This window comes from Gadus morhua, chromosome 9, assembly GCF_902167405.1.
Source record: "Gadus morhua chromosome 9, gadMor3.0, whole genome shotgun sequence".
Lineage (NCBI taxonomy): Eukaryota > Metazoa > Chordata > Actinopteri > Gadiformes > Gadidae > Gadus > Gadus morhua.
This window is the reverse complement of record NC_044056.1, coordinates 16,201,548-16,217,949: the sequence shown is the minus strand read 5'-3', so window position 1 is coordinate 16,217,949 and position 16,402 is coordinate 16,201,548. Positions and strand designations below refer to the sequence as shown.

The 16,402-nt window shown below is 42.6% G+C and overlaps 1 protein-coding gene across 1 annotated transcript; it reads right to left on the bottom strand.

Moving 5' to 3' along the window:
• Window positions 1–3,840: 3,840 nt before the first annotated feature.
• calb2a (calbindin 2a) lies at window positions 3,841–16,111 on the bottom strand. Its single transcript, XM_030367145.1, has 11 exons — window positions 15,877–16,111; window positions 10,805–10,881; window positions 10,561–10,650; window positions 10,144–10,224; window positions 8,727–8,783; window positions 8,473–8,550; window positions 7,729–7,784; window positions 7,576–7,615; window positions 7,338–7,391; window positions 5,446–5,517; window positions 3,841–4,771 (listed from the first exon to the last, which is right to left on the bottom strand). Exons 1-11 carry the CDS (start codon window positions 15,965–15,967, stop codon window positions 4,655–4,657), a joined length of 813 nt encoding a protein of 270 aa, XP_030223005.1. The 5' UTR covers window positions 15,968–16,111; the 3' UTR covers window positions 3,841–4,654.
• Window positions 16,112–16,402: the final 291 nt, after the last annotated feature.

Below are 16,402 nucleotides of genomic sequence, written 5' to 3'. Positions count from 1 at the left end.
TAGCCTAAAATAGGAACATTCATAGAAGACAATGTTGCCCCCTACTGTCGCTTCTACTGAATTGCATTAGGTGTGTGTCATTAAATCCTCCGTGTGTATGTGTAACATAAGTGCACGTAACCTTCAAGTAACGCTGGTCGAGGAGATTTAGCTGCATCATAATACGAAGTATCGATCTGACTGTGATCTGCACAGTGGAGTCCTTCTGTCCCTGGGTCCTGTCAGGATGCTCTATCATAGGATCTCCATAACCCTCAAGGCCGAGAGAGAGAGAGAGAGAGAGAGAGAGAGAGAGAGAGAGAGAGAGAGAGAGAGAGAGAGAGAGAGAGAGAGAGAGAGAGAGAGAGAGAGAGAGAGAGAGAGAGAGAGAGAGAGAGAGAGAGAGAGAGAGAGAGAGAGAGAGAGAGAGAGAGAGAGAGAGACTCAGGCGACTAAGGCGACTAAGACCAGTCCAGATGTGTTCATCAGGGTCCTCATTCAGGGACAAAGACCAGTCCAGATGTGTTCATCAGGGTCCTCATGCAGGGACAAAGACCAGTCCAGATGTGTTCACCAGAGTCCTCATGCAGGGACAAAGACCGGGTGGAGACATCCTTCGATCTGCACAACTTAATTTCTTATACTCTATACATCAAAATAATTCTAAGTTCTACACATCATCATGAATAAATCTTATTTTCTTTTATTACCGTTCATCAATCCGTCTGTTTGGCAAACAATGTCCATGTGTTTCCATGACGACCGTATGATGAAATCCAGGGGTCATGTAGTCGTTTGAAAGCCCCTCCCCCAGAAAAATACTCATCATTTGAAATATTAGAACTAGTATTATGAATTATTAATTTGGTAAGATTCCTTTTGTCTGTTTTTTGGAGATTCATAATTTTTTTTTACACAACTCCACTATCAGAGACATTATATGCATTGCAAATCATGTGCGTATTTGGGTACACACATTTTCCTTTGACAGCCCGCCTGTGTGTGTGTGTGTGTGTGTGTGTGTGCGTGGGCGTGCACGGCAGTGTATTTGGAATGCAGAGGAATCTAGGTTGGAACATCCATTCAATAACTTATTTAATTCACATGAGCTATATTTAAAATAGTCATGAATAAAACACCAGGGTTTCTTTCATCAATGAATAAATCATGGCTGTTATTTCCTTCTGCTGTGGAGGTCTCTTTTCCTCCCGTTCCCTTTATCTGCGCCGGTTACTGTTCCCATATTTACGTTGCATCTCATCATGCAATGTGCCATGGCACACATGGCACAACATCATGTTGTAATGTCGGAGGCAGTCTACCTTCAACTGTCTTTCTTTCTATTTAGATGGCTCCTAGCAGCAAATGGTGTTGATTTAACAATCAACATTACATTGAGTTTATTATCTCAATATTCTTCTATATCTATGGAAAGGCAAGAGCCTGTCAGCTGACCCAACTCTGCAGGCTCCTCTGCATGAAGCTGGCCCATATTCATTATGCCCATGGCTGCTTGTTTGTTGTCATCGTTTGAAAATATGACATTTGTTCTAATGGCAGAAGTGAAGGTGTTTGCATTGTTGAACAAACTTGTTTTGAGTGTGTAGTGGTATTGTATAACCAGTGTTGATAGATTCCTTTCCCATCCATTCTCCAAGGTACTACTGATCACCTCATCCTTCTACCTGCTACAGGCAGTTTGACAATACATTACAAGTTATTTGAAATTATTCTCATGAGCTATGGTTGTTCCTTTTGAATGCGTGTTGGTGTTTTTGCCGTGTGGAACCACCGCCAGTCCATCAACGACCATTTTCAAATTTCAAGATCCAATGCACAATGTTAGTGCAGTCACCTCTAACGCGGCTCATCTTTCAGGGAGATGATGTGTACCAACAGGGGTGGAGAGGGGACCTGCCCTTGCACTTTACTCACTCACTCACACACACATCCCCACGCACGCACACACACACACACACACACACACACACACACACACACACACACACACACACACACACACACACACACACACACACACACACACACACACACACACACACACACACACACACACACACACACCGGAGTTCAGATAGAGTCGAGCAGGGTCTTATTTTTTTGAATTTCTGTGCCCTGTAGTTTCGAAGAATCAGAATCGTATGAAGAATTCACATTTTAAAGTGAAAGGCCCTGCATGTCATATTAATATCATATTAGTATAAGGCCCTAGAACTATGCCTTACCTAGATATTATTAGATTAAAGGTGCTGTAAGTAAGATTTAAGAGCTATTATTTGAGTACAATTTGTTAATGGCATAGCCATCCTTCAGCTGTTATTGAGTAAGATGGGTGGTGAGAAGATTTGTTTTGCGTTGACTTTGCTGCCTGTTTGAAACAATTTTGATTTGAGACAGCTTCTTGCTGACCTATCAAGACATCTCTTCCCTGATGTTAAGTCAATCAGAGGTGCGTGAAAGGCTTAATGACAGAGCAATAGAGAGGGAGGGGATGTTTATGTTCAATTTAAAATGTCGCCTCTCTCTCTCTTTTTACATCTCTCACATCTTCCCTTCAACACCGTTAAACGTGTTTGAAATCATGACTGATGATGTCCGCTGATTTCCTCGGCCCAAACGGCAGAACGGAGTCCTGCTGATTAATGGATGTGGTTCTGCCTCAGCGCTGCGGCGCTCACAGGGCCAGTACCCGTGTTGTGTATTATTCAGCGAGATTTAAAAGCATGCCAACCCCATTAGCACCGGTCGGTGAGCTCGCCAGTAGTTAGAAAAAAAGCTTTCTGTCCTCAGTATCCCAGATGGAATGTCAGATCCCAGAGGCTTGGAAGACTTTATGTTAAGGATGAAAGCATCTCCTGGTGATCGTAGCTGGAAGTGTATACCTTCACCCCACTTCATTTGGTCAAGGATCTCGTATCGCCAATTCGTTGGGTGTTATTGGGTTTGACTATCGTCCGATCGATATAGTTAACGATTTAACTATATTTGGTATATTCAAACGTGTAGTTAATCATTAATATTATACTATCTCTCAATAGTAGAATCATGCTTGAGTAAACATGCTAAGCTCTCCTTTGGATTCCTTCAACTCCAAACTATGAATGACATACTGGAAGGCACGTTCCTTCGCCAATATATTTGTGATCAAATGAACTGACCATGTTTCTCCTCATATTAAAGATGAAAGTGGGCAACATTAAGCAATCATGCCAGATGCCAGTTGAGCATTATAATTCAAACAATGGTTGAAGTAGGAAAGTCAAGAAAGAGTCTGATAAACCAATAGTATTAACTGTAAAGGATAAGTAAATGTGTTCTAAATGTTCTGAGGGTGTGCAGGAGCCCTTCACAATTGGTATCTATGATACATTGAGTTGGTTACGGTACATCTACTTAACCTTTAGTTTAGGTTGTTGATCTGTGATACATTAAGTGGGAATGGTTATGGTACATCTACTTAACCTTTAGTTTAGGTTGATCTATGATACATAGAGTTGGTTACTTAGCATCTCACCTTTAGTTTAGGTTGATCTATGATACATTTAGTGTTAATGGTTATGGGACATCTACTTTACCTAAGTTTAGGTTGTCTATGATACATTAAGTGTGAATGGTTGCGCCAATCTACACTACCTTTAGTTTAGGTTGATTTGATACATGGTACAAGTTGGTTACGGTACATCAATTTCACCTTTCGTATAGGTTGACATTTAAGCAAAGCTCTTTTTGGCTATTATTACAGCTGTTTACAGGGGTGGAGCATCATGTACACTGAGGTACTCCAGAAAGAAATCCACAATCCACCTTCAGTTATCCAATGATTATGTTTACACAGCATTATCTTATCCACAAGATGTCTTTTATTATTGTTTTCCATTGACAGTATCAGCCAAAACTCAATGTTAGAAATTAAACCCAAACATGGTTAAAGTACAGAGGAGTATGGAACATGATGGCGTCCGGAGAAATAAGTGTAGAAATCCTATAAGGTCTATGGCTATAAATTGGATCAAAGGAAGTATGATAAAACAACAGTATCCTGTTATGTAGCATGGTACTCACTCATATTTTTTTTTTTGCAACGTTAAGTTAGAAGCAGGTAAGCAGGAATAGGGTAAAACATGGTATGTAAGGAGTATTATCGGGGTACACAGTAGGGATCTTGAGACTTTAATGGTCTTTGTCTGGGTTTGGTAAGGTAAGGCATCGATGTGGGTTTGGGATGCAAAATGTTACACTGATAGTGATTACAGTAAATATTTCGGTTGACAAGCCATTATGAATTGGTAGTTGTGGGCGCTACCCATATTGTAGATCTGAATGAATAGATATATTTGCACGACCATTGAGTGCAGTGGGCAGCGCTGAGGCCTGAACCTGGGGGTTATAAAGCGACAGGGTCAGGTGTGGTTCAGCTATCACAGGGGAGTTAGCCTTACACGTATGACAGTTTCAAGAGGAACAGCTGCTTGGTGCTGTCAGTGCACTTTTTAAATCTTTCCAAAGTAGTTAACATGAAGGGGGCGTGTCCGGCACATGCGCCTGGTGTCCAATGCCAGGCTGCTGGAGGCGGGCGTGGTCTCAGGGGGGCTGGGGATGGGGGCGAGGGTCGGGCAGGCAGGATGAATGATGATTGGTTGAGAGGCAGGGGGAGTTACACCATTGGCTCCCTGCAGAGGACGATCTCCAGCTCGCTGCGGTAGAGCTTGCCCCCGTCGGACAGAGCCATGATGCTCTGCTTGTAGCCCTGCAGGTGCTCCGCGTTCACCTCCTGCACACAAACATCCCGTAGGTTTACCATGGACACCTGCAGCTCTACGCCAACCGCTGACATCCTAGCATCATGCTCTGCTTGTAGCCCTGCCTGTGGTCCCACCTCCGGAACAGAGCATGTCCCCATCGTGGACCGGGACACCAGGTATCACGACATTAACCACTGACCTCCTGAACAGAGCATGTCCTCATCGTGGACCGGGACACCAGGTACCACGACATTAACCACTGACCTCCTGAACAGAGCATGTCCCCATCGTGGACCGGGACAACAGGTACCACGACATTAACCACTGACCTCCTGAACAGAGATGTCTTTTGCCTAACACAGTTTCAGCATTTATTTTGGAGCAATGTCTTGTGCTTTACAAGTCTTGTGCTTTACATCTTTAGCCCTTAGTATATAGCGGCCTGATGCCCAATCATAGGCAAATTGAAAAGAACCATCGGACATGAGTCAGGCTGAAGAACACAGATATGATATGCCAGGCATTTTCTAACCATACGCTTTGAACCACATGGTTTGAATGCCAAGTTCCATGCGTCTATAAGCAATATCACATTAGGTGTTCTGGGAAGCAATCAATTAATTTGTGTTTCTTCCATTTTGGGGAGGGGGGGGGTTGCAGATTCGAATAGAGATAACACCATTATCTGGATCTCAGAACATACCTTGTTGTTCTTCTGGTACAGGTCCCGTAGCAGAGCCTCCAACTCCTGCTCGTCAATGTATCCATTGCCATCCTGAGAGAAGGAGGCCGTACAAGCAGAACACATTATGGATGGGTGCGTCACAGGGCTTATGCTCATACTTATCATCATAAAGAGTATGGTGACACTTCACAATATGGGCACATTAATTAACCAACCATTCTGCATTAGATAATGTTAATTCATTAACATTATCTAATGCAGATGTATGCAGTGACCAACAATCAACTACCAGTTGATTAACAGTTAACTAATGGTCTAGTTATCATTTACTAATGCTGTTCATGTTAACTAAGGTAAAGACTATTTCACAGGTTTTGGGTTAACCGTAACCCACTAACCTTTACCCTCACCTTAACCCTGAACCCCATGCTAATGCTAATTATAATAATGCTGATTACAGCATATACTAATGTGAATAAATAGTTAATCAATATGCCCTTAGTAAATATGTTACGAAAAGAGGACTTCCATTTTTAGTTGAATGCATCAAACTACTGTTCATCTCAATGTGCTCATAAGCACCACAGGAAGGTCCTCTAGTGACTCCTTAAGAAGGTTCCTGTTAGTGCAGCCAAGCCTTAGTCACCTACAAACCCTGACGGGTTTGTGATTGGTTTCTGCTTTCAAAGGATTTGGAATCAGCAGACATGTTAACTCGAGTCTCCTGATATCTTCCTCCTATTCTGTCTGCACAATTAGCAACCCAGGGTGTATACTGTCCTCGATTACAGGAACAGATCCACAATTCTTGCAATCATATTCAAAAGACACCACACACACTCAAAGTAAAGTCAATAAAAGTTGGAGCAACTACCAAATATCAGAGGGTAGCGATATCTTCATTGCGTGCCATCATGCATTTTGTTTAAAGCTCCGCATATTCCCAAGCGCTTGCAGGGAGAGCCATGTTAGTGTTCAGTTGACCTGCTCATGTTTGCCGACAGGCCGCTCTCGCCCTCTCTACCCTCGATTATTTTAGCACCAGTGAAGCAGTCAGCAGCTGCCCATGTTCCAGCTTTTAGACTAGGGACTCATGAAACTAATTATACACATAAACGCTGAAGCATCGCTGACTGTGTCTACATGGGTGAACTGCGGAGGCTCATCTATAATCCAACAGAGGGCCCTGTTCTCAGCTTATAGCCGATGCACAGTTACTATGAACACAACCCCATATTGTTGTAGCAGATTAGTTCCACTGTGACCGCGCAGCCATGGCACACATCATAAGATCTGCATATTAAACACGGCAGAGCCACTGACAAACTGAAGCCATTTGGCAGAATGGAGCCGATTGTGAGCACTCAGCGATGATTGTTTTAGCAACACTGGATACTTCATTCATGAAAAAATAATATTATAATAATGAACATACTTTAACACTTTAAACACTCATTTTGTGAACTGACAAGCCTGACTCAGTCTGGCTGAGTCGGGGGTAAAACTCCTGATACTGGCCAGGGCCATGCACGAGCTGTCTTCTGCCGTTTCACTAGCGGCTTCTCTTACACAACATAACATTTTCCCCAACCCCATTCAGATTACACCACGCCCCCAGTGTAGTGATTGGACAACAAGCCAGCAAGTATGGCTTGCTGATTGTCTAGGTGATTAGCTTTGACTAGCTGGATTCAAACGCCAAATTTCCCCCTTCTTATACAAACGTGCTGGTTCAGTGACCAGACACAGCACAGGGTTATTTGGAGGTTGGGGATGATATAAGTTAAAATATACTTCAAATTTGATTCTTTGGTGATTTTGTTTTTGATTTTGTTGTGTGAGCTAGGTTAAAAAACGATTTCACAATTGGTTCAACATGGAGGTAACAGAAGACAGATGAGGAGCCTTACCTTGTCATAGTAAGTAAAGATGGCATTGAACTGCTCAGTGGTCAGTTTGACACCCTAGAAAACCAAAGGATGCCAGTTTTGTCAGGATTTGAAAAGAATAAGACCTCTTTATAAATATCATACTTTGTTTTGTTTCCTCCTTTAAAATGGTTTGTTTTTAAAGGAGTTAAAACAAGTTTGTTTCCTCCTTTAAATGTGTTTTGCTGCACTAAACCATATCCCACGGATGGTGTCCTACCTGGAACTTGAGGAGGAAGTTCTCCTGGACAGGGAGCAGCCTATAACAGACACAAAAGGAGTCTGTTAGGTACTGAATGCAAAGATTTTTGTTTTAGACAATGTTTACTGGGGCGGTTTCATGAATCATGCCTGGTGAGACTGTTTTGAATACCTCGCCATCTCTGACAGTCCCAGCTTCCCATCCCCATTGAGGTCAAACATCTTGAGCTGTGATGGAGAAGGGACACAAAACATGTTGAGGAAAGGAAACATTCTCTGAAATCATTGCGACTCTGGGCGATAACCTGACTAGCCGTGTGCTTTAAAAGCTTTCGAAAGTGAGCTGTTTCTTTGTGTCGTAGGAAGACAAAATGTCCCATCAGCGCAGGGGTGGACCATCAATCATTACGGTAGCGAGAATGACAAAGGACCGTTTTTTTCCCTCTGTAAAGCTGTGGCAAATCAGGAGCTGCCTGGCAAGGCTTGGTTCAGCTAAACCAGGTCAGGCTTTGAGGCTTACAAGGGTAAACAGATGTTGGCACATCTGGGCATTGAACACATCACCTGAGGCTCAGAGTGACATCACTCAGGCATACACCTCTGCAACCATCAACGCTTTTGTTATCCACCTTGCATCGTCTTATGAACAAAATTTCTGACACACATGCAATGATACTACTGCCATCTTTCAACTGTCTTCAGAATAAATAAAGCAACACAGCCCTCGACGCTCCACCTATTGTAGCGCCACAACGCCCTGAAGGCTCTGCAGGAGGCCAGAAACATCAGGGATGCTGAATTTGTCTTTATCCTACCCATTGTGTATCTACCTAATTGTTCACTCATTGTTCAAAGGAAATGAAAGGAGAAGCGTGCTTGTGTTTGTGTGTGGAGGGGGAGAGAGCAAAGGATTTACGATAGTCTGTGTGTACTCCTGGAGCTTCTGGTCGTCATAGTGCCTGTTCGCTTTCTTCAGCAGGTCTGATAAAAAACCCTGGACACAGAAAAGGATGGAGACATGGGATGACAGAGCTCTGTCTTAAACCATAGCCATGTCAAGGCTAGCACAAGAATAGCACAGGGGCACATTGGTAAGGTCCAGCAATATTTGTAAGATTTGGAGATTAATGAATGGGTTGTGAAAGCATTAACCCCAAAAACAAGTCCTACCTGCAGTTCATTTGCTTCAATGTAGCCACTGCGATCTGTATCATACCGCCGCCATGCCTATCACAATGAACACACAGATGCAACATGTCCATCGATAACCATTTTATTAGAGCCCTTTAGATGGCACATATTCAGTTAGTCGCCCCCCTGCGATCAGGGTCCTTCAAGGAGTTCTGAATCAGTCCCTGGAGGAGGATTACAAATTCTCTCTCTCTCTCTCTCTCTCTCTCTCTCTCTCTCTCTCTCTCTCTCTCTCTCTCTCTCTCTCTCTCTCTCACACTCACACTCACACTCACACTCACACACATTCAATTCCAATCCTAACCGTCTTCTCCACAGACCACAGGGCGAGAGCAGTCCAAATCAACACCAACACGGACATTTAAATTAATGTTTTAATCTAGCAGCTGTCGCTATCTTAAGAAGAGCACCTTATCAAAGATGAATGGGCTGATTCCTCCCCCTCTCAACCCTCCTCCCCTTTCTGTTCTCCCCTCCTGGCTGGGCTGAGAGGGGCTACAGTGGACTTATCCATTATATATGCTTGCCGAAAATAGATGGTTCAGCTTTCCTTTTCTAACCCTTTTGAAAAAACACCATCACACCACCTTCTCTCTCTCTCTCTCTCTCTCTCTCTCTCTCTCTCTCTCTCTCTCTCTCTCTCTCTCTCTCTCTATGTTTCTTTCTATCTTTCTCTCATCTTTCTTTTTCTCTTATTGTCTCTATCTTTCTGTCTTTCACCCTCAAAATCGTTATCTCTCTCTTTCTCTGTCCTTCGTTTCTCTCTCGTCTCTCTCTCTCTCTCTCTCTGGTAATTCCCTCCTACCACTAAAGTCCTTCATTTTTCAAAAGACATTTTCATTTTGCATGTAGTTTCACATGACTCTCTGCTATTATCTGCCAATTTCCCCCCCCTCTCTCTCTCTCTCTCTCTCTCTCTCTCTCTCTCTCTCTCTCTCTCTCTCTCTCTCTCTCTCACTCTCACTCTCTTTGGATTGTCCCCCCATCCCGCTGAATTTGTGTTGAAAGAAGCCTTTGTCAATAAAACCGTATACCTGAACCACTACACAATATTGCACTGTTTAGACTGTTGGATAGAATAATAATTTCTTTCAGAAATTTACATATTTGCCAAATCTTCCACCGTAGCAGTGCCCTCAGCCAGCTAAACAAAAGCTTTTTTCCGAAGTAAATATTGTACTGTGGTGATGTTATGTATCATTGACTTAATTACTTACTAGCTTTGGCATAATCTCCATCTTCGATATAGTGCAAAAGGATAGATACTTGATACACATATGATGTAATGTAATCTTAATGAAAAAACACAGACATACTGCCACACAGGCATACAAACACACGCACACAAACACACACACACACACACACACACACAAATACATACACACACACTTACCGCCATGAATTCGGCGCTGGAACCGACAAACTGTCTGAAGCAGAGCAGGAAGTTCTCTTCAGTTGGGAGGATCTGTGCGAGCTAAGAGACAAGATGAAGAGAAACAGTCAAACATGGAGAGAGAAAGAGAGAGCAGGAGCTAGAAAGGGAGTAAGCGAGAAGGCGAAACGAGACATGGTAGGAGGAAAAGCCAGGGGAGAGGACAGGGCTTAAATGGGCTACTAAGACGTAAATAATGGAGTCTCCTAACTCAGAAGAAATTTTGTACTTGATGAAGCCTTCAGTCCTTTACCAATGTCTGATAGATTCATAGCAGGTTTATTGATAAGATAATAATGCATATTCCACACTAGCCCTGCTGTATTTCTTCAAATAAAAAATCTAGAAAAGAAAACGATAGAAGGTCTCAACACCTACCTCGGACATTTCAATGCGGCCATCTTTGTTCTTGTCAAAGTTCTGCATGAACTCCTTCATCCTTTCTCTGAATGTGGGGTTAGCGGGGTCCTAGGAGACACACACACATACAGACACACACAGCGGCATACAACACATAGGCCATTTTCATCAATGACAACAACCAGAAATCGGTGAAAGTCAAAGCTCCTAGAAGCTCTAGCATCTGAACCAGCAAGAAAGAATCCATGGTCCTCTCACTCACCACCCCTGCTCCTTTCCGGGCCTCCTCCAGCTCCTTGAAGAAGCTCTCCAGCTCCTTCCCCTCAATGAAGCCGTTGCCTATAGGACACAGGAATGACCATACATGACACGGGCGCAGGGACACTGAAGGCAGTAGGGTCAGGGGTCAAGGGTCGGGGTGGACACTGGTGTCGGGAACCATAATGGGAAGGCTGCACACACCGACACTCAAGAGGTGATGGGTCGTCACCTTCTTTGTCTTGAATCAGAAGCATAGACCAGTTGCAAACAGCTTGTTTGGAGATGCATCTCTTAATTGACCTTCCTATGATATGAAATTGAAACATAACCTTGTTGTATCATTATGTCCAGAGAATTGAGACATTAAGAGTTGTCCAAATCAAGGGCTTTTCTATCCTACCTTTTTGCATTTAATTTCCTTGCAAATTAAGGTAATTAATTGTATTCTTACAGTGAAACTGGCTTTTAGAATAAATAGGATCGTTGTAACATCTTTCCAAATATATTTGCTTTTGTATCATTGCCCTGATTTAGGGCAATGTTGTGCACCCTGATTCAACTGACTCTGCTGTAGTCGCGCTCCAGTAGCACCATGCCAATACAGCAGGCTTCTGCCCGGTGGACCAGAGGGCTCCAAATGATGGGATTGGCTGCTTCAACAAAAAAAGATTGCAATGCTTTATATTTTCTCCATCTTACCTGGTTGTCTGTCTATCTCTTTGTTTCAGTTAATCAGCATAGTTCCTTTGGCTTCTTTATTTCAACAGCCTCTTTCCATTTGCATGTGTCTGTGCATGTGGATGTGTCTTTGTGAGAGTGTGTGTGTGTGTGTGCGTGTGTGTGTGTGCGTGTGCGTGTGTGTGTGTGAGAGAGAGGCAGGCAATGACATTCTTAGCTGCTGCAGATAATTTTCCCTATGGGTCTTATTGACATTTTACTCAGAGATCATGCATTGTAATTAAATCACCTGCTTGACCACTTCTCTGGGTCAGATATGATCACCTATTAAACCAACCGCACCTACTCACAGGTCCTAGCTCTTGGAGAGAGTGGGATTTGCATACCAAATCAAGAGATTATTACCTAAGCCAGCCATTCAGATTTCTCTAACAATAGCTTTCTGCACGGTAGCCACGGTATGTAGGGTTAAGTAATAGATTGAATACATAATCCTCACATCTGCCCATCAGACAAAACCATATGCTGAATGTTCCCTAAAGGGTTTTTCTCATGAAATGTGTAGTGACCTAATTAGTAGTGGCATGTAGTTGTTAAAGTCCTAAAGAATAGATATGCTTTGAGCTAGCATGTTCAATCTTTTAAATCAAATGTTAAATATGTATACACTAAACTAAATATTGACTTCTTCTTCAACATGCATTTTGAAATCACCACAATTCTTGAATCAACAATGAGGCATTTGAAGACACAGGTTTTATGACATACAATACTCAGTGGCCAATGGGGAGTTTGGCTGTTTCATCATCCATGTGAGCTTGGGCCTACATATGTATATTTACTCATAGCTATTAGCTGTTGATTCTGTCTGAACAAACAAATGAGCTCTCTTGTTCTCCTGCCCTGGGGACACTCCTAGCTATAAGGGACAAATCAAACATCCAAATCCACATCATTGTACTCCTTGCATTTGATTTGCAAAGTGGGGTTGCAAATGGTATGTAAAATGGCCGGATCACTCAAACACCTGGGACTTCTGGGACACCTGGGCTCCATTGTAATAGTCAACAAAATGACTTTGCTAATCCCCGTCCTTGAACAGGGCTCCAGTCCAACAGACAACTAAATGACCTTTCCTAACCCTCTTCCTAGGCCTTGAGCGAAAACGTCAGGAAACCAAGGAAAGATGTGAAGGAGAATTCATGTGGACTGAGGATGTGAATCTGGCTGATTTACACTAGGCAAATCATAAGGACTGAGTGGGAGAATCATACTGATCAACACTTTGCTTATAATAAGGACTGAAAAGGAGAATCAGATTGATTAACACTAGGCTAATAATGACGACTGAGTAGGAGAATCAGACTGATTTACACTCAGCTTATAATAAGGACTGAGAAAGATAATCAGCCTCATTTACATTACGCCAATTATGTGACCGCGGAAGATGTCATCTTGATTGTTTGTTTTTGTAAAAACGCAGATTGATACGTCGCTTTAAAAAATAAAGCCACAGTTTTAGCGTTGTAGCGGTATAGCAGCCATTCTTTGATGCCGCAAGGAATTGTGGGAGGCATTTTCGCCTTTAATCCAATAAAGGGAGGTCCAATGTACCCTATGCTGCATTACAGCACCATTCCTTAGCGTTTACAGAATTCAAACAGCTCCTATCATGGCTGCCACTTAGATACTTCCGGGTCATTTCACTCAGTAAGGAACCTTCCTAAGCAAAAATACTATTTGAACAGAGCCGTTTGTACGGGCTTCGGGAAAGATAATGGGGAGCTCATGCTCTAAAATGCCTGACCACTATGGGACTGCCTATCATATAAGACTTGAATCCCTGTCCCAATATCTTTCAGTGTAGGCCGACGTGCCATTTATTTCTAGTAGACCTATTATATACTTTGTTATTTGCATTTGTATTTATTGCTCTTTGGATGTTTGGATCTTGTTTTTTTATCGCTGGCAAATAATACAGCAGGGATTTGTGAGAAAGGTAATTGGCCAGGGAAATGTTCCTGCTCAAACCCCTGGCAGCACATTCTAATTGGATTGGGAGAAGTGGTTGTTGCTAGAGAACTCCTGGTTACCAAGGGGTTGGTAACCATCATATTTGATAAGAGCTTCTTCCAATTAGGAGGCTTTCCTGGTTTAATTGGCACTGTTCATTTTTCACGACCCACAGACCTTTGCTCATAAGGGTTGTCTTGTTTTGTGGCATTCAGATCTATTGTTTTTTCTTTACTATTACATTTCCTAGAATTTTGAAAAAAACGTTGAACCACGATATGCTCACCTGTCGACGGTACACATAATACGACACAAAGAATTTCATAACTTTTTTTGGTCATCCAAATTTTAGTCGGGGGCGTTTTAGAAATGACATGTGTTAGTAGGCCTAATTGGTCGATGCTTTAGGTGGAAAAAAGCAAGGACCACTTACTAACAAGAAGCATTGAAATAATTTAGAATTAGTATGCGGGGAAGTAGGTAGGCCTATGTGTTCAGCCTCGTCATCAAGTAGGCCTATATTACCACTACGCTTTCCATTTTATTAATACACGGCATGATGATTATTATTATGATGATTGTTTATATTATTTATTATTATTAGCCTACTACTAGGCATATTACCGTTATTTTATTATTAAGGAGCTGTCGGGTTTATCATGTTGTAGGCAGAAGCGGATCTTCCATTAGGCAAACCTAGGCAAGTGCCTAGGGCCCCAACCAAATCTGTCTTTATTAGGGGCCCCCAAATCTGACCCCCCCAGCCATTACTTATGTAAAGTACAAAAAAAAAACACATTTCTAGTAGAAAAAAATAACAAAAATATCAACATAACGCCGAACTAATGCCTAAATAATAATTTTCGAGCACACATGCCCCCCTCCATTGTGCATTGGACTAGTCCAGAATATGATTACGTAGTAACGCGCGCAGCGCGAAATAACGTACTTCAAACCAAAGCAGAGGGATGCGACTCGGTGAAAATGAAGCGGCGGAATTATGACACACACACACACAAAGTTTTACTCACATGAAATGGTGAAGGCAACAGGGAAAATGGACATTTGAAGATGGAGAACTTAACCACTTGCACACCTAAACACCCCCCCCCCCCCCCTCTCTCTGTCTCTGTCTCTGTCTCTGTCTCTGTCTCTCTCTCTCTCTCTCTCTCTCTCTCTCTCTCTCTCTCTCTCTCCTGTCACTCACTCACTCACACTGAACCACTGCTTTGCCTGTCTCTCACTCACTCACACAGCCACTGTTATTCCTGTCCACACACAAAATCTTTTCATTGGTCCTGTTTAAATGTAAATGGTGGTTTTCATAGACTCATATCCATTTTGTATTTTAGTTCTGTTAAGTGCAAGATCATTTTGTATCTCTGGCAGAGAATGGAAATTCTTCTCTCTCTCTCTCTCTCTCTCTCTCTCTCTCTCTCTCTCTCTCTCTCTCTCTCTCTCTCTCTCTCTCTCTCTCTCTCTCTCTCTCTCTCTCTCTCTCTCTCTCTCTCTCTCGTTTGAGTAACAAACATGTAATTTTGGCAAAGGCTGGAGAAATCTGAAACTGATTTTACTGTGGAGAGTTGAGTGGCAGTGCACTATGGGTTTATTGCGATTCTAAGAGTATTGGGATGGTTATTTGTTTTGTGTACGTGTTTCAAAAATGAGGGCCCCATGTCTATATTTTGCCTAGGGCCCCAAAATGGCTAGATCCGCCCCTGGTTGTAGGTCTACTTGAGATAGCTTACTCTTGGTGGTGCGTGTCATGGTTGCAGCGTTGCGAATAACGCGCGCACACACACACACACACACACACACACACACACACACACACACACACACACACACACACACACACACACACACACACACACACACACACACTTGCACATGCCCATAGACATATCGAAATCAGAGCAAGAACGAGACAGTAAGAGATAAAGATTTGAAAAATATTACAAAATAATATTACAAAATATTAATCGCCTAGCACAATTAATGAATGTTTCGACGAATAAACTACCGAATGAATGAAATTGTAATTAAGACAGGATGATAGTACATTATTGAAGTTTTGGAATTGCCTGATAGTTTGCACATGCATATGAAATCAAATGTCGGAATTAAATGCAGCCTTAATATAAGTTAGACTTGATCGTACTACTCTTTGAACGCATAATTAGGAAGCCTATATTATCAAAAATGTGATTCTAATTAACTTTATTATTAGGCTAATTTATAGCCTTCAGCCTACTTTTCTCTCAAAAGCTGATTTGATTAATTGACAAATTCACTTACGAACGGTGGTAGCGTGATTATAATGATTGCAGTTATTTACAATATTCAGTTTCTACAACTTTTGTCCAAAAATGTCTGTCCTACCATCAGCGTCGAAATGTTTCCAGATATCGAGGAACTGGGATGCTGTGCACTCGGCCAGATGAAGATGAGGAGGCTGTGCCTTGTTTGCCATGTCGTCGACAGAGAAGAGATGAACAGCCGTAAGTCCTTCGCGCCACAAAATCCTCGACTAACTTTTCACTGTTCCAGGCGAACCCACACTGTGAACCTCGTGCGGGCGGACCTGCGCTTTTTAACCCCCACGCGACACGTGCAGTGCTCAGCGACCACAGGGGGCGCTTTGCCACCACGTACAGTCAAATTAGTTATGAGGTCGGTGGGTGTGAGCATGTTTGAGTGTGTGTGTGTGTGTGTGTGTGTGTGTGTGTGTGTGTGTGTGTGTGTGTGTGTGTGTGTGTGTGTGTGTGTGTGTGTGTGTGTGTGTGTGTGTGTGTGTGTGTGTGTGTGTGTGTGTGTGTGTGTGTGTGTTTGGGTGTGCCTTGCTTTACAAGGTACCGTACTATTCTATACATTGCCGCTCAGTCAAACTGTGCAATTAGATTTTCTA